The sequence below is a fragment of the Leucoraja erinacea genome, chromosome 20, assembly GCF_028641065.1.
Source record: "Leucoraja erinacea ecotype New England chromosome 20, Leri_hhj_1, whole genome shotgun sequence".
NCBI lineage: Eukaryota > Metazoa > Chordata > Chondrichthyes > Rajiformes > Rajidae > Leucoraja > Leucoraja erinaceus.
The window spans coordinates 5,755,575-5,773,930 of NC_073396.1; the positions used below are offsets into that span (position 1 = coordinate 5,755,575).

General features: G+C 41.9%; 1 protein-coding gene across 4 annotated transcripts in view; it reads left to right on the forward strand.

The window, feature by feature from the left end:
- Positions 1-13,667, forward strand: part of zgc:112980 (uncharacterized protein LOC503706 homolog) — a 53,097-nt gene extending 39,430 nt beyond the window's left edge. For 3 of the 4 annotated variants that reach the window (XM_055651080.1, XM_055651079.1, XM_055651081.1), the window contains exons 11-20: positions 511-564; positions 719-936; positions 1,057-1,136; positions 2,937-3,029; positions 3,542-3,622; positions 4,922-5,029; positions 7,749-7,870; positions 8,979-9,101; positions 9,743-9,800; positions 10,601-13,667. In XM_055651080.1, coding sequence (XP_055507055.1) covers positions 511-564; positions 719-936; positions 1,057-1,136; positions 2,937-3,029; positions 3,542-3,622; positions 4,922-5,029; positions 7,749-7,870; positions 8,979-9,101; positions 9,743-9,800; positions 10,601-10,675 — 1,012 coding nt within the window. In that variant the 3' untranslated portion in view covers positions 10,676-13,667. The remainder of the gene's footprint in view (positions 1-510; positions 565-718; positions 937-1,056; positions 1,137-2,936; positions 3,030-3,541; positions 3,623-4,921; positions 5,030-7,748; positions 7,871-8,978; positions 9,102-9,742; positions 9,801-10,600) is intronic. The other variant, XR_008725091.1, reaches the window with a different exon arrangement.
- The last annotated feature ends 4,689 nt before the right edge of the window (positions 13,668-18,356 follow it).

An 18,356-nucleotide genomic window follows, 5' to 3' on the forward strand; every position in this document is an offset into this window, starting at 1 on the left:
TTAAAGCCGCGCCGGGCGATGTCAGGCCCCGCTCCGGGTCGTTTTCATCCCCGCAACTCAGGCGGGAGAAGCTGCCGCCGCGGGAGTTCCGGAAAGCGGTCTCCCACCAGAGACCCGCGAGCTCCCGACGTCACCGTCCACAGGCCTGCAGCTGGAGCCTCCAAAGCTCGATCGCAGCCGCGCGCCACCACGGCTCCCCATGCTCCGAAGCCGGCCAGCACCACGTACAAATCCACAATCAACAAATTTACCCTGGGTGTAAAATGAAGTTGGCAAACAAATATTTTATGTTTTTCTGGAAATAAAAGTTTGGGTAAGGCTGAAGTAAAATGAATAATTGCGCAACTTCAGAGTTATTTGCTCGGTAATCATTCATTTGGATGCTGCAAGATGTCTTCTCGGCTGGACATGTTGCAGAGGATTTCCTCGAGACATGTTTGCAATGATTTATATACTTGGTGTAACAAATGCAAACCTGACACCTAACTTGTGTCAATATTTACCTTTCAGGTACAGAGAGTTGGTTCGATACCTACGAGTGATAAAATGCAATGATACATTAAAGTTAGTATGCACTTTTTCTCAATCTGCACATCAATGGTTTAACAGTGCTCCGTTTTTTTTCTCTTTCAAATTACACGACTGTCAGTGTTTTATTTTCATTGAAAGCATCTTAAAGTAATGCATGTGACGAGCTGCTTTTTCCTCTTTTGATTAGGTTACGAGCCCTGCGTGACAAAGTTCCCTTCTACTTCTGCAAGTATGGAGATTTTAATTCGGCTGCGCAGTCATTTCATCTAAGTACCAGCCTTACGTGCTGCATCGCGTGCCGTTTAACACCGTACCAGTACAAGGTGTACTTAAAAATTCTCAGGACCGGAACTGTACCTACTACTTGTGAACTTTCAGACAGTGGGCAATGGGTGCATGTGGAAGGTTAGTGTCTAATCTCTATCTCCTAATCAGGAGACCTTGCACTGTAATACACTTTTTAAATGTGTATAAATTGCTTTGTTCATAGCATGGCAATTTCATTTTCACATTTTCTGTTTATAGGTGGTAAATTGTTGAAGAGCTGTATACTGTTAAAATGTTCACTCAGGATCTTATTTGTCAATGCCGTTCTCTACAGAGATGTAAGTATTGTGAGACCTATTGTACATCCTGAATAGCATTTTAATCATTTGTTTATTTCACATTTGTCTACATCCAAGTATTACTTCAGCTTCGTATCACAATTGTAAATCTTTAGACTTTTGCAGACTTTTGAGATCCAGCGCGGAAATAGGCCCTTCGGTCCACCGAGTCCGCTCCGACTAGCGATCACCCCGTACAATAGCGCTATCCTACACACTAGGACCAATTTACCATTTTCCCCCAAAACCAATTAGCCGACTAATCTGTACGTCTTTAGAGTGTAGGAGGAAATCGGTGCACCCGGAGAAAACCCACATGGTCACAGGGAGAATGGACAAACTCTGTACAGACAGCACCCGCACTCTGGTGCTATAGTCTCTGGTGCTGTGGGGCAGCAATAGTCTCTGGTGCTGTGGGGCAGCAACTCTACCACTGCGCCACCGTGCTTCCCCCTTCAGTGTGAGGACAGTATTGTACATCAGTTATGAAGGACAGAATCTATTCTGGTTTGTACTGATGAACATTTCCCGGGGAAGGGGAGATATTCAGATTTGTGGCCATTATCCTTAGCAGGGAAAAAAAAGTATATGAATACTTAAATGCAAGATTCCATGCATTTTTGTCCTTTGTTAAATTTTATTTTCTGTTCAATATTGTTAGTCCCAGCCCTCATACAAGATTAAGATGTCAGTTACAATCTTTTCTGCATCAGAGAGTTATTGTTGCAATTTGGCATAAAATATCTTCACTGGAAGAGGGGGAAGTCTCCAGTTCTGGTAATTGCGGTATGCCCAGTATTATTGTGCATGGGCATTGTGAAGATATGAATGCTGATTGCTACCTATTTCTATATTAATGTGCATTCATGTTTTTTTTAATTGGTTCCTGTTGAAACAAAAGTGGTTTCTATCTTCTCCCCATTCCCTGCCCCAGCTAACCAGAGAACATCTGTTCCTTTTCTGGAAATTTAGTGGGGGTGAATGAGAATACTCTGAGAACTTGCAGAGACTCAATGGATTGAACGGCCTTCTAAGAACATTCTTGTGAGAAAATGTCTAACTATTTAAATAACTAGGCAGAATAGATTTTTTTTTAAGTGCTGGAATAACTCAGCCGGTAAGGCAGCATCTCTCGAGAACAGAAGGAAGAAGGGTCTCAACCCGAAACATCACCTATCCATGTTCTTCAGCGATGCTGCCTGACCTGCTGAGTCATCTGCCATCCACAAGCATAAGTTTTGTCACAGAGAACCTACAAAGCTATAATGTGTCTATAGATTCATAGGGTCATACAACACTGAACATCCCCTTACCCATACTGGCTAAAGTTCCCCAACTATTCTTGTCTTATTTGCCGGCCTATATCCTCTAAGTTTTCCCTTTCCATGTGTAGCGTTATTTATTCTACATATATATATATATTAAAAAAAAATATGTATGTGTGTGTATATATGTGTGTTATATATATATATATATATATATATATATATATATATATATATATATATATATATATATATTTTATATATATATATATATATATATATATATATATATATATATATATATAAATATTTATATATATATATATATATATATATATATATATATATATATATATGTGTGTGTGTATATATATGTGTGTGTGTGTGTATTCTATTCTAGTTTTGGGCAGGCAAAAATATGTTTTGAATGCTGCGGTTTGTAAAACTAACCTTCACACATGAGCAAGTGGGGTGTGAACTTTGAGCAGGCTGAGATTTTATAATGACATGTGGTCAATGTCTCTGCTTCTTTCAGGTTCACTGCTGGAGCCGACTGATTCAAATTCACTGCAATTATTTTTCAATGGAAGCTGATGTACTACAAGTGCCCCCAGCTGGATTTGTGAAAGTAAATTTAAACCCAGTAACCAAACTACAGTAAAGTGATAATATTTTAATCACAGGTTATCTGGGCATTGGTTATTTGTTGGAGCTAGTACTGTGCAAACTGCTAACACATTAACTACTTTGTAAATAGCGATTTGTAAAGTTGTGTATCTTTGATTGTTAAATGCCTTGAGACATCCTAAGATTGTGAAAGATGCTTTATAATTGAAAACCTTTTGTTTTTTTCATAATAATATTAATAATGGGAGGATACAGTTCTAATGCAGCAGAATGGGATTGGCCTAGATGGCACAAATGAGGTGAATCAGTATAATTCCATTTTATTTGCGTAAATGCAAAAGGTGCAAAGTGTAAATCCACCATTAATATTTATCACTAAAAAATACTTGAGTTCTGCTAATGTAAACGTCTTGTGTTGACTTCAATAACATATTGTCTGAGATTTCGCATTGAGCTTTTTAAAAAAAAAACCCATCCCTTTCACAAATAATCATATCAAAACTTTCTTCTCAGAACACTGCTATCCTTGCTGCATCAGTTCTTGCAGATCTGAAAAGTGGAATAGTCGGCTTGCCTAAACCATTTTCCTCAGTGGTAGGTGAAGGGGCCATTTTTCTAAATAACCTTAGAGAATTGTATTGATTACAATTATATAACTATCAAGAGAGAGTTAGATTTAGCCCTTGGGGCTAACGGATTCAAGGGATATGGGGAAAACCCGGGGTACTGATTTTGGATGATCAGCAAAGATCATATTGAAAGATGGTGCTGGCTCGAAGGGCCGAATGGCCTACTCCACCTAGTTTCTATGTATAGAATTGTATTGTCGATTCTGAGATATGGGATGCCTCAATTTTATTAAGTGAGAATATTCTTGGTAATTAAGATTCTTTGGGGAGCAGCCATGAAGAGTTAGTAATATCACTGTACATGTGACAATAAAGTGTTATTGATTTTTGGTACCATAGTAAAACACTAAAGTTCTGGAGTAACTCAGCGGGTCGGGCATCATCTCTGGATGTCATGGATTGGTGTCGGGTTTGGTCTTGACATGAAACTCCAGCTATCCATGCCCTTCAGTGAATGTGCCTAACCAGCTGAGTTCCTCCAGCACTTTGTGTTTTGCTCAAGTTTCCAGCATAAGAGGCTCCAGAATTGGGAAAATATATCCCAAAGGCAGATACGTTTAAACACATCATCTAATAATAGCTGCAGACAATCATTTGAGGGTTTTTTCTGTTAAGCAAAATTGAACTTGCAAGTTAACTTTTAAATTTGGTGTGCAAGTTTGCCAGGCATAAAGTTGAATTGTTCTGAAAATGAGAGAATGTATATTAAACATTAGTTGTGAGTACACAAGTACTACAAAAGAGCAAAGAGGTCCTTCTGCAGTTCTACAGAGCCCTAGTGAGACCACACCTGGAGTACTGTGTGCAGTTTTGGTCCCCTAATTTAAGGAAAGACATTCTTGCTATTGAGGGAGTGCAGCGTAGGTTTACAAGGTTAATTCCCGGGATGGCGGACTGTCATATGCTGAGAGAATGGAGCAGCTGGGCTTGTACACTCTGGAGTTTAGAAGGATGAGAGGGCATCTCATTGAAACGTATAAGATTGTTAAGGGTTTGGACACGCTAGAGGCAGGAAACATGTTCCCGATGTTTGGGGAGTCCAGAACCAGGGGCCACAGTTTAAGAATAAGGTGTAAGCCATTTAGAACAGAGATGAGGAAACACTTTTTGGCTCGTAGGGCCAAATGGCCTACTCCTGCACCTATTGTCTATTGTCTAAAACCATAGATCAAGCAGGTATAAAACGTGAAGGTCCTGTATTTGTTTTGACAATCTCGTGCAGATTGGGATGACAACTGCTAATGAGTGATGTTTCTATTTCCAGCTTCATCGGGAGGCTACGTTGATTCTGGTGACAATGGCTGCTGCTCAGATGTTGCATAAGAACATCTCCATGATGAAATTAGTTCTGCCATTAATTGTAGCTTATGGGGTAAGAACAGTTTGATTATTGTAAAGAGTCATTTATTTATTTAGTTTAGTTTAGAGATGCAGCGCGGAAACCGGCCTTTTGGCCCACCGAGACCATGCCAACCAGCGATCACCTTGCACACTACTAACACTATCCTACGCACTAGGGACAACTTACAATTTTTACCAAAGCCAGTTAACCTGCAAATCTATACGTCATCGCAATATGGGAGGAAACCTGCGCAGGTCACAGGGGAGAACATACAAACTCTATACAGACAGCTCCTGTAGTCAGGATTGAAACCTGGTCTCTGGTGCTGTAAGGCAGCAATTCTACCGCTGCGCCACCATGCTGCCCACTAATTCTCTTGAAATGGTCTTCCCTTTTCCGATGGCATTTGATAGATGCCTGCATGCATATGGAACGAGTTGATGGTCCACAGCTATTGCTTTCTTTTCCTCTACTATTGAATTTGTTATCGTTGTTTCACAAAACCATTCTGTGCGCTCTCTTGTAATTCAGTGCGTTTCCTCTATGTGTAGAAAAACACGTCGTGTTGACGATGTTTTGTTTTTTGACTTTTATGATTTTCAATTGTGTTTTCTGTAATCGCATTAGGTAAAGGCTCGACTACTACTGCAGTATACTATTATCATTTCTGCACCACTGCTTATTTTTGTGATACTTTTACTTTTCCCTCCTGTTCTTAAAAAGTGTTGATCTCAGCTGAAGTGCAATTCCACACTTTTCTGGGTCTCCAATCCCAATTACAGACTGAGAACTAAGATTTGGGAAAGATAAATGATCAGTATGACAAAAAAAAGTTAAAAAGTTTTGGGAAATGAATAAATATGTGACAGGGTTTTATTGACAACTTTTGAAATTGGGCTTTAAGAATGTTGCTGATTCCGATTATCACTCTCAAAGAATGAATAATAATGAATAAGTTTATTGGCCAAGTATTCACATACAAGGAATTTGCCTTGGTGCTCCATCCGCAAGTGACAACATGACATACAGTGACAGACTTTAATAGATTGTGGAGGAACTATTCCCTCCCTACCTCCAGATTCAGCAGCAGTTTCTTCCCAACTGTTATCAGGCAACTAAACTGTCCTCTCACCAGCTAGAGTGCGGTCCTGACCTCCCATATCCTTTACTGGAAAACCATCTTTTATCGGCCTTTATCTTGCAGTAAATGTTTTACCCTTTATTCTTTATCTGTAAATTGGACAGCATTAATTGTAATCATGTGTAGTCTTTTTGCTCACTCGACAGCAGGCAACATAAAGCTTTTCACTGTACCTCGGTGCGTGACAATAATAAACTATGGTAAAATCTAGCTGTCACTGTTCCACTAGCCTGGAATATGTGGGCCCTACAGCTTAGCAAATGTGGAGGAAGGAACTGCAAATGTTGGTTTACACCGAAGATAGACACAAAATACTGGAGTAACTCAGTGGGTCAGGCAGCATCTCTGGAGATAAGGAATAGATGGGGTTTTGGGTCGAGATCCTTCTTCAGACTGAGAGTCTGGAGAGAGGGAAACTAGAGGTGTGAAAAGGTACAGGACAAATCGGAACCGGCAAGGATGACCGGAAAGGCGGAGCCCACAAGGGTCCATTGTTGGCTGTGGAAGAGGTGATAACGCAGGGATACCAACAGTGAAACTAGCAGGATGACCAGGGTGGGATGGGACTCCCGGGGAGCGAGTGGATACCGCTGGGTTTTAAGCAGCTCAAGCGCTCAGCCAAATGTTTGGTATGATCACACATTTTGCATGCTTTTTTAAACTCTAGGGTGACCATGGCCATGGTGACTGCATGCTGAGCGAACATCATCATACAGCGTGGAAACAGGCCTTTCAACCCAACTTGCCCACATCGACCAACTTGCCCCATCGACACTAGTCGCACCTGCCTGCATTTGGCCCATATCCCTCCAAACCTGTCCAATCCATGTACCTGTCTAATTGTTTCTTAAATGTTGCAATGACCCCTGCCTTGACCACCTCCTCTGGCAGTTCGTTCCACACGCCCACCACCCTTTCTGTGAAAAAGTTAACCTGCGGATTCCCATTAAATCTTTCCCTCTTCAACGTAAACCTATGACCTCTAGTCCTCAATTTCCCCTGCTCTGTGCAAGAGACTCTGTGTGTCTATCCGATCTATTCCCCTCATGATTTTATACTCTATAAGATCACCCCTCATCCTCCTGCGCTCCAAGGAATAGAGACCTAGCCTGCTCAACCTCTCCCTGTAGCTCAGACCCTCAAGTCCTGGGCAGGTTAATGGAGAATACATGTCACTCGGCAGAAGTGTCTACCACACCATTCATCCCTGTGACGATTATTGGGTATTGACAGATTGGGCTCTGGCATAACAGAATTGAGGCCAAAGGCAGTCCATGTGTAGATAAGTAGCTCATGTAGACTAATAGTGATAGGAGCAGACTTGGGCCATTCTGCCCATCAAGTCTACTCCGCCATTCAATCATGGCTTATCTATCTAGCTATCCTTCCTAACTCCATTCTCCTGCCTTCAGACCTCAGACACCCGCACTAATCAAGAATCTATCTCTGGCGTAAAAATAGGTGGCCCCCTGACTAGTCTGAATAAGGGTGTCGACCCGAATCGTCACCCATTCCTTCTCTCCAGAGATGCTGCCTGTCCCGCTGAGTTACTCCAGCCTTTTGTGTCTAAGTCATATTCTGATTTGATATGCTTTGTGATATTTTCAGAAGAATTTCTGGGCTCTGAAGCTCCTATTTGACAGCCTGAGCACGAAAGAGGAAATCCTGCACAATTTCTGCGCCATGCTGAGCAACAACATTTATATACATAGAAGCATGATGATTGATGTGTAAGTACTAATTTGCCACCACCAACAGCAGCAGTCAATCAGGAGTTTTGACAGCTCAACCACTTGCATAGATGCTGGCGTTGAACTGAATTGTTGAATACTGTTTTGCTCGATTAGTGAGGCACTTCTGCATATGTGCTTGTATATTTCGGGCATTTAAGAAGTAATTTCCAATATACTTATTACTGAATCGCTTTGAGTATTTGAATAAAATTATTTTGAATGTGATTCATTGCATGTTTTTTGTGCTTGTGGCAAGGTTATCTTATAGAAAACATTTGTATCCCATAAGCTTTTGGAGCGATACATCGTGGAAACAGGCCCTTTAGCCCAACTTGCCCACACCGGCCCATGCATGTCCCACCTGCCTGCGTTTGGTCCATATCACTCCAAACCTGTCCTATCCATGTGCCCGTCTCACTGCTTCTTAAACGTTGGGATAGTCCCAGCCACAACTCTGGGACTATCCTCTGGCAGCTTGTTCCATACACCATACGCCCTTTGTATGGAAAACGTTACCTCACAGATCCCTATTAAATTTTTTTCCCCTTCACCCTATACTTATGTCCACTGTTCCTCGATTCACCTTCCCTGGGCAAGAGACCCGATCTATTCCTCTCATGATTTTATACACCTCTTTAAGATCGCCCCTCATCCTCCTGCGCTCCACGGAATAGAGTCCCAGCCTGCTCAACCTCTCCCTGTGGCTCAGTATCTTGTATCTTTGTATCCTATAACTCTGACCTTGAGGACCATTGTTGAACCTTTCTCTCATCAGAATGTCACTGTCATTGTGGCTACTGAGAGTTTAATTTGCAATCGCATGCAAAGCATTGATTATTCAATGACAATCTGGGAGGCAAATTAAGCTCTATTTGGCTGAAATATTTATCTTGCCACTAATGCCATAGTAAAATAAATGTATACCAGCATTAGCAATCCTATTTCCTGAAGAGCCCCCTTAGAAGATAATACTCAAAACTCAATTCTAGTCCTTTGTGAGACGTTATTATTTCTCCTTAAAAACATCACTTTTTCATGATTATTGCTAAAATTCTAATCTGAAATGTACAACTGTTTTTTAATGTGTGTTTCTTTTAACTTTTAGGGTTAAGTGTCACGATGCCAACTATGTCTCTGACCTTGTGACTCTCTTTCTGTCTTTTGAACAAACTACCGTTCAATCCTTGAGCATTCCTGTTCTCAACGTTCTTGTGGAGGAGTGGCATGAGTGAGTTTATTTTGTCTACAAGACTCGCATCGTATATTTCACCTAATATCAGACATCTGAAAGTATTTGTGATGAAAGGAACTGCAGATGCCGGTTTACACCGAAGACAGACACAAAATGCTGGAGTAACTGAGCGGGTCAGGCAGCATCTCTGGAGAGAAGGGCGTTTCTATAGTGTGACATTTCACCCATTCCTTGGTACAGTGGAATTTGTTAGTCTCCAAGTTGGTGAATGGTTGAGAATATTTTTGCCATTTGCAGTATACACAAGGTGTGCGCTGATGGCTTTTCCTGTGCACCCCCCATTTTAGTGTTGTCTTGGTGCTATTTCTTTTCCAAAATGTTTCAATTCTGATAAGCAGATTCCTTTGTGACACCATAACTGGAATGTTTTTTTTTACCAGACATTCAAGTGCATTGATCTTTTTTTAAACTTGTGGGGTTTAACCCAGTTTTGGGAACTGTCTACCCTTCTTCCCCCCCCCCCCGAGAGCTTGTCTGCCGTGACAGGTTGTTTGACCCGAGATACCATTATTCTAGGAGGGATATTGTTATTGGTGTCTAAGATACTAAATCTTACACTTCCACCAGTTTGCATCACATTTTTTTTATATAGTCTAAATTGTGACTATTTTTCACAGATTCAAAACTAAGGAACATCTATGGATACAATCTCTTCATACTTTCCTACAGACTAAGGTATGGCTTTGATTTAAACTTGTCATGTCAAATAAAGGAAGAATACATCATAGTTCCTTTGGCATTAGTTCGGCAACAGATAAGGTTTAGGTTTTGTTTATTAATGTCACATAAGGTCATAAGTGATAGGAGCAGAATTAGACCATTCGGCCCATCAAGTCTACTCCGCCATTTAATCATGGCTGATCTATCTCCCCCTCCTAACTCCATTCTTCTGCCTTCTCCCCATAACCCCTGATCAAGAATCTATCTATGTCTACTGTACAAATATCCTCCACAGTCTCCACTTGGCCTCCACAGTCTTCCGTGGCAATGAATTCCATAGATTCACGATCCTTTATCTAAAGAAATTCCTCCTCGTCTCCTTCCTAAAGGAACGTTCTTTAATTCTGAGGCTATGACCTCTGGCCATGGTCTCTCTCACTAGTACAATAGATGGAGCAAAGGGGAAGATACAGAAGGCAGAATATAGTTCTCAGCATTGTAGTGCATCAGTTACTTAGACAAGATCTAATGTCTGCAGTTGGGTAGAGATGAGTTGAGTATGTGGAAGGAAGTCTGATAACAAGGGGAAGAAGCGGTCTCTGCATCTGGTGGTGCACGCCTTCAAACTTCTGTACCTTCTCCCAGACGGGAGCAGGAAGAAGGGGGAATAACCAGGGTGAGAAGTAAAGTGTATCTCATTGTATTTGTGTTGTAGGAGAGGGGAATTCCTGGCTTAGTTTGACTGTACGACAGCTCTGCGCCACTTTGACAGTCGGCTGCTTCATTTATCATGTATTTTATTTCCCGCTTTTCAGGTTGTTCCAGCCATGGAGATGGTCAACACTGCACAGTTTACTGAATTACGGAATAAACTAAATCGGATACTTTAAAGCCAATGTTGTCACATCCTAGAAACCATCCACAAGCCATGGACGGTGGATTGCCATGGCAATGGACCTTGTTACACTATGACTGCGAAAGTTGCTCCCGAAACCTATTGCAATGACTTTAAAATTTAATCCGCATTTTCATACAAACCAAGGAAACGAGGCACAAATAGAAAGCCTGCAGCTTTGAAAAATTTTGTTACCTTTTGATATTTTTCCAGGTTTATAAAATAGTCGGTGAAGATATTTGCGTTTTATTACGAAACTGTTTAAAATATTGGCTCCGAGGATTTCTATAGGTAGAGCTAATTTATCCTGATTTTGTTGTTACCATTTTTAATGATATTGTGCTCCAATTGTCAGGGATATTTGGGGAGAGAGTGGAGGGAACTAAATCGAGCAAGAAGTGGTTGTGGAGAGATGGGAGGGAGCAGGGTAGCCTTATAAATATTTATTTATTTTCACTTTCTTAGTGAATGTTCACGAAAGGTATAGTGCGAGCATACTTGTTTTTCGGTATTGACTCGTGCACCTTAAACAAAGAGAATAACGCAAAATGCCATTCTTAAAATAGAAATACCTGGGAGGTTAACAAAGGCCACCTTTCCGCCTTGAGTTATTTTGATGCTTCTTGGTTATCATTATTGTAGACAGTGGTCGGACAGAAACATAGACAGTTTAAGAAGGGGTTAAATTGCTCACAAAGTCTTTGTCAAGAAAAGATTTGTCTAGTTGGAGATAATGTACGCCCTCAACTTTTTTTACCAGGGATGGCTTGATGAAGAAAAATCAAACGCCTCAATCTCTGCCTAGGGTTCAATAATTCAAAATCAACATGCAAGTGTCATCCAGCGAATGACCAATAATTCTACATGGAAAAATGGAAGTGCCCAACAGAATTCATCTCCCCACCCCCCTCCCGTTTTAAATAACATTTAACAAACTCCTTCGACCAAAAAGATTGTTAAATGTTCCTGGTTTATACAGCCCTGTGTTTGAAAGAGTTGAGTCAAAATTTGTTCCCAATGTGCTAATTTTTTTTTTAAAAACATGTTGGTTGTGGTTAATGTTATTAGCACAGTCGTCACCACTAAGTCGAGATTATGGTTAGAAGTCCTGCAACAGACTCTTCAGCATAGAAACTAAACCAACCTGTCAATAGAGTACTGAGAAAGTGTTGCCTGATAGATAATTAACAAGGGCACACTCCACACATGTGTGAACATCAAGTTACTGTTGTGGGATCGTTTGGGGGAAGTGGAGAGGGTTTTCACCTGTGACTGGTCAAAAGTTATCCTTTTAACAATATCGCCAAACCAGATTATGTGCTTATTGTATCATTGATGTTCGTGGGAACCTGTGCTTCCCAAAATGGCTCCCGTATTTCCTCCATTACAGCTCGGGTTACATGAAAAAAACATATTTCATTGAGTGTAGACAAGGAACCACAGATGCTGGAATCTTGTGCAAAGTGCCGGAGTAACTCCGTGGGTCTGGCAGCATCTGTGGAATGAATGAACAGGCAACGTTTTGGATCGGGACACCTTTTCACACTGATTGTAGTCGGGAGATGCTGTATCTCCTTTCCTGCATTCCCCTTTCCTCCCCCTCACATCCACCCCCCCCCTTCCCCTCCTCCACACTGCAATCAGTCTGAAGAAGGGTCCTAATCCGAAACTTCACCTGCCCATTCCCTCCACAGATGCTGCCTGACTTGCTGAGTTACTCAAGCACTGTGTTTCACTGATTGCAAAACAGTTTCACGGCATCACAGAAGTCCTGTATCAATCTAAGCCTTTCCCATTCAGGATCTTGTGTGCCATTGTGTAGACATTTTGTGCTGTGGAGATGGGAAATAACAAATACACACAACTCTTGATCAAATACTCAACTAATTTTAATTTGTATTGGTTATAATTATAATGCAGAATTTTCCATTAATTTAAGTATTGGTTCCATTGCCAACCTGTGAGCTTAGATATAATGTATAGGAAAGAACTGCAGATACCGGTTTGAATCGAAGGTAGACACAAAATGCTGGAGTAACTCAGCGAGTCAGGCAACATCTCTGGAGAGAAGGAACGGGTGACGTTTTGGGTCTGAATTTCGAACATAAAATGCTCCAATTTAGTGTCTCGCTTCGATATACTCTTCTGCAGCAGAACAATGTTGCAAGAGTTAAGCTTCAATCTGACGAAGGGTCCCGACCCTAAACGTCACTTATTCATTTGCTCCAAAAATGCTGCGTTACTGACCCGCTGAGTTACTCCAGTATTTTGCGTCTGTCTTTGATATCAACCAGCATCTGCAGTTCCTTGTTAAGGCAACGTTTTTGTGCTACGGCTTGCTAATCTGATTCAGCTCTCCATTTAATGTTCTGTTTTACCATCTAGCAAACTCAATTTGTATTTAAAAACATTGTCAAGCTGATGATTATTTGATGAAAGATTTACGTCAACCAGTTTGATTTTGGAGAAGGTTGATAATGGGAGCAGCATGCGAGTGTTTGAGTCCATTTTGGTCGTATTTGACTTTACCTTTTTCCGTTTGGCACTTTCCTGCAGAGTAAACCTCTTAATTCAATATAATTTCATGGATCTTCAGTGATGATGGTTCTAAAAAAGAACAAAATCTTTAACCTTCAGGACATTCCCTTTAAAAAAAAATTCATCTGAATTTTGTAAATGCTGAGGTATTGTACAGTTACATAACTTGACTTTGATATGGTTTCTGGTTGAAGTTGAATACATGACACTTTGGCCTATTGTCCTGTGGTTTGTATGTATATATTACTGTGGCAAAAGCCAAGCCTGTTTGCAAATAACGATTCTTGTAGAAGCTAAATAGTTGACTCGTGTCAAAGTACTTTGTTCCAATTTTTTTAAAGAAAGCCTTATATATTCTTCTAGCGTTTCTGTACCATTCATATCTTTTAAAATCTGTATTTGTATGTAATCGCTCAATAAATTTTTCAATTCCGTTTCTAAAAAAATAATAGTAGTGTTGGTTGTGTGCTGTGTTTGTGAGTCCTTGTTGTGTTTTGGGGGTGGGGTGGTGGAGGGAATTTTGTGCCACTTGGATTGCAAACAACAGTCATGTTTCCAATGGTAATAGTTCACAATGGAAGTAGGAGTGGATAGGTGACGTTTCAAGTCGAGACCATTCTTCCGTCTGAAGAAGGGTCTGACCCTTTGATTCTTGATTAGTACAGGTGTCTGAGGTTACGGGTAGAAGGCAGGAGAATGGGGTTAGGAGAGATAGGTCAGCCATGATTGAGTAGGCTTGATGGGCCGAATGGCTTAATTCCACTCCAATCACTTGTGATCCTAAATGTCACACGCTCCTTCCGCAGATGCTGCCTGACCCGCTGAGTTCCTCCAGCACTTGGGATTTCGCTCAAGATTCCAGCACCTGCATTTCCCTGCATCTCTAAGTTCTCCATGTTTGTCTTTATCGAAAATAGTTTTTCCAAGGAGTACGTTTCCATATTTTATCAATTAGCCCAATAAATTCAAATCCTGATAACGTTGGGCCCAGCATGATTTTAGCAGGTGAAACCGGCAGAACATAAGAATAAGGGGTAAGCTATTTAGAACGGAGATGAGGAAACACTTTTTCTCACAGAGAGCTGTGTCTGTGGAATTCTCTGCCTCAGAGGGCAGTGGAGGCCGGTTCTCTGGATACTTTCAAGAGAGAGCTAGATAGGGCTCTTAATCAGCGACAACGATGAGTCAGCCTACAGGGATGAGATCCAGCACCTGACCACCTGGTGTGCCGACAATAACCTCATCCTCAACTCCAAAAAGACGAAGGAGATTATTGTCGACTTCAGGCAGACCAGAGGAGGCAGTCATACCCCCATCCACATCAACGGGATGACTGACATTTATGGTGAAGAAGGATTTAATTCCTCTGGAGTGCATATCTCGGAGGAATGTCCTGGTCCCTCAACACCTCCAAGCTGATCAAAAAGGCAGCAGGTGCGCCTTTACTTCCTACGGAGGCGAAGGAAAGCCCACCTGTCCCCCCAGATCCTGACCAACTTTTACCGCTGTACCTAGAGAAGTATCCTGACCACCTGCTTCACGTTGCCTATTTCCTTCGCTGCACTGCTGCGGACAGGAAGGCACTACAACGGGTGGTGAGTTTCCGCGCAGCACATCATCGGTGCCTTCGCTCCCTGCCATGGATGCCCTCCACCGAAAACGGTGTCTGAGACGGGCTGGGAAGATCATCAAAAACCCCTCACACCCCAACCATGGACTGTTTGCAGGAGCCTCAGGTCACGTACCAGCAGGATGAGGAAAAGCTTCTATAACAACACAATCACACTGCTGAACTCGGAGTCCCGACGATAGACTTCTCTGGTCCCTCCGTCCCCCTTTGTTTAATCATTCTGTATTTCCTGATTATTCAGTATCTTCTCTCTTTCTACTTTTTTCTTGTCTTTTCTCTTTATGTACAACTACTACGGTTGACGCAAAATTGCATTTCGTTGTACTGATACTTGTATTTGTGCGATGACATTAAAGTTGAATTGAATTAAAGATAGCGGAGTCGGGGGATATGGGAAGAAGGAGCGGGGTACTGATTGAGCATGATCACATTGAATGGCAGTGCGGCCTCGAAGGGCCGAATGGCCTACTCCTGCCCCTATTGTCTAAAACTTAAACCATGTAACACGGAATCACTGACATTTATGGTGAAGAAGGATTTAATTTCTGGTCAATATCAGGAATATTTTGGTCGACATAAATGCTGGTGAAACTCAGCGGGTGAGGCAGCATCTACGGTGCAAAGGAAATGGGCAACGTTTCGGGTCAAAACCATTCTTCAGACTGAAGAAGGGTTTCGACCTGAAACGTTGCCTATTTCCTTCGCTCCATAGATGCTGCCTCATCCGCTGAGTTTCTCCAGCATTTTTGTTTACCTTCGATTTTCTAGCATCTGCAGTTCCTTCTTAAACATCAGTAATATGTTCGTTTTAAAACTTGTTCCTCCAATTCCAAGGTGAAAAGGATGTCAGGCAATTAATTTGCATTCCAAATGATACTTCCAAACCATATCTTCAATCAAAACTCCAGAGCATTGTGGTTTGTTTATTTGCAACTACAAATTTGCTTAAAGCAGCTTGAAGCTTGCATATTATCTTCATTTGCATTATTTAAAGCATTGTCCTTTTACGTGATTTAAAGCGTGCAATATAATTACTGAATCGAGAACATTTTTAGCCTTTTGCCCTCCGAGAGCAATGTTTGTTTAAACTCTGCACAGAAAAAGAAATCGGAGTAATATACAAGGGCACAGCGGTAGAGTTACTGCCTTGCAGCACCAGAGACCCGGGTTCGATCCTGTCTGCACGGAGCTTGTACGTTCTCCCTGTGACTGCGTGAGTCTTCTCAGTTCTTCAGTTTGCTCCCACACAGGTTTGTAAGTTAATTGGCTTGGGTTTGTCTACTTGGTATAAGTGTAAATAGTCCCTCGTGTGTGTGTGTGTAGGATAGTGTCAATGTACGGGGATCGCTGGTCGGCGCAGACTCGGTGGGCCGAAGGGCCTGTATCTGCGCTGTATCTCTAAACTAAACGAAAAAATAATATCTGTGCACATTGCACTTAGCAACACACTGCACTAATGTTATTCCCAGTGATTTTTATTGCAGATGAAAAGGTGCCGATACACACAATTAATAAACATAAATGTTGCGGGGTCGGCTAACAAATTGTTGAACTATCCAGAGGTGCGTGTGTACCATAGTGTTGCCTACCATCACAAAAATACCACTGGTGTGCCAACTGTTTCTCATTCAACCTCGCCAAGCTTCATCCTTCTGAATAACTTCCTCTGGTCTGCCTCTTCCATGCGCTCTCTTGCCATCCACAAACAGACATTCGTGAACCAAGATAAGATGATGAAAGGTCAGGCTACATCTGTAGGATTAATCGTGGAGTTATGCAGCACAGTTATCGGTCCCCCAGTCCAACATGCCCACGCCAAACAAGATCCCTCCCCCCACCCCCTCTGCCTACGTTTAGCCCATATCCTTCTAAACTCTTCCATTCCATGTTCCTGTCTAAATGCCTTTTAAATGTTATACCATCTGTCTCAACTACCTCCTCTGGCAGCTCATTTCATATACCCACTGCCATTCAAAATCATGCTTCTCATATTAAAGTCGTTTGATAACGGCCCTGCCATCCTGCCCGGTCAGAGTGAGCAGATTCTTGCATTAATGAACCACCTGGCTCACCTTGAGTCCACATGAGAGAAGGCAGTTCCTTTAACTAGTTGTAAGATATGAAGTTAACCATTTAGTGGTGAAGCGATGACAGGAATTTGCAGCATGGGAATGGGGAATTTTGTGATGTAGAAACAAGGAACTGGAGATGCTGGTTTACAAAAGAAGTCCACAAAGTAACTCAGCAAGTCAGACAACATCTCTGATTGAATGAATTGGTTGAAAGATGCAGCGTGGAAAGAGGCCCTTCACCCCATTGAGTCCATGCTAACCATCAGTTCACATCAGTTCTATGTTATCCCACTTTCACATCCGCTCCCCACACACTAGGGACAATTTACATCTTGGAAACAGCACACAGATACAGACAAAGGCTCGTCGGCGTAACTGGGAGGGAGCTGGAGACGTGGGACGTGAGGCGGATGAGCAAGGGCCAGCAGGAGGATGAACCGGGGTAATGCCTCCAGGCAGCACCTTCAAGGTTGGCTGCAGGAGGCACCTATGAGGCACAAAGCTGGCCGGGCGAGCAGAGGGACGTCAGTTTGCGGGAACTCCTTCAGTACATCGAGCGTATGGGCCGAGGGGCCTTAGGACTGAATAATGGCGCCTGCACAAGGTCATGAGTGATAGGAGTAGAATTAGGCCATTCGGCCCATCAAGTCTACTCTGCCATTCAGTCATGGCTGATCTATCCTCCTAACCCCATTCTCCCATTACATCTGACATCCATACTAATCAAGAATCTATCTCTGCCTTAAAAATATCCGCTGTCTTGGCCTCCTCACCCTTCGAGAGCAAAGAATTCCACAGATTCACCACCCTCTGACTAAAAGAAATTTCTCCTCATGTCCTTCCAATAGGAACATACTTTAATCCTGAGGCTGTGACCTCTAGTCCTAGACTCTCCCACCTGTGGAAGCGTGTAATACATGCAAGAGGAATTTCACTGTCCAGTTGCACAGGTGACAAATAAATCACTTTAGCGCCAGTGAGAGATTGTGTTGGTTATCCCAGCTTCACGCTAATTCATTAACATACATGGAATAGGTCTGTAGAGTCCAGATGCGTTCCAGTGTAAATCGGTTTGATTCTGCAATCTGCCACATTGTAAAACCACTTCCCCAGAAAATCGACTTAATTTAGCTTCATTAACCGTGTTGTAATGTTATGAATTATTTAGTGCCGGCTAAAAATAGACAGTTATACCAACCTGGATTAACATGGATAACTGAATATTAAAAGGATCTCGTGGTATTATATTTATCTTGCAGCTTTTATAAAACGGGTAGAGCTATTGAGTCTAATCTTGTTGATCTATGTTCTCTCGCAGTGGGGACATTTACAGCTGCTGCATGAAAATCCTGCTCTTTGAAACATTCAGAAAGTTTAAGGTCCTGTCCCATCATAGTTGCAGCAGGTCGCCAAAACTTTTCAAAATGTTGAAAATC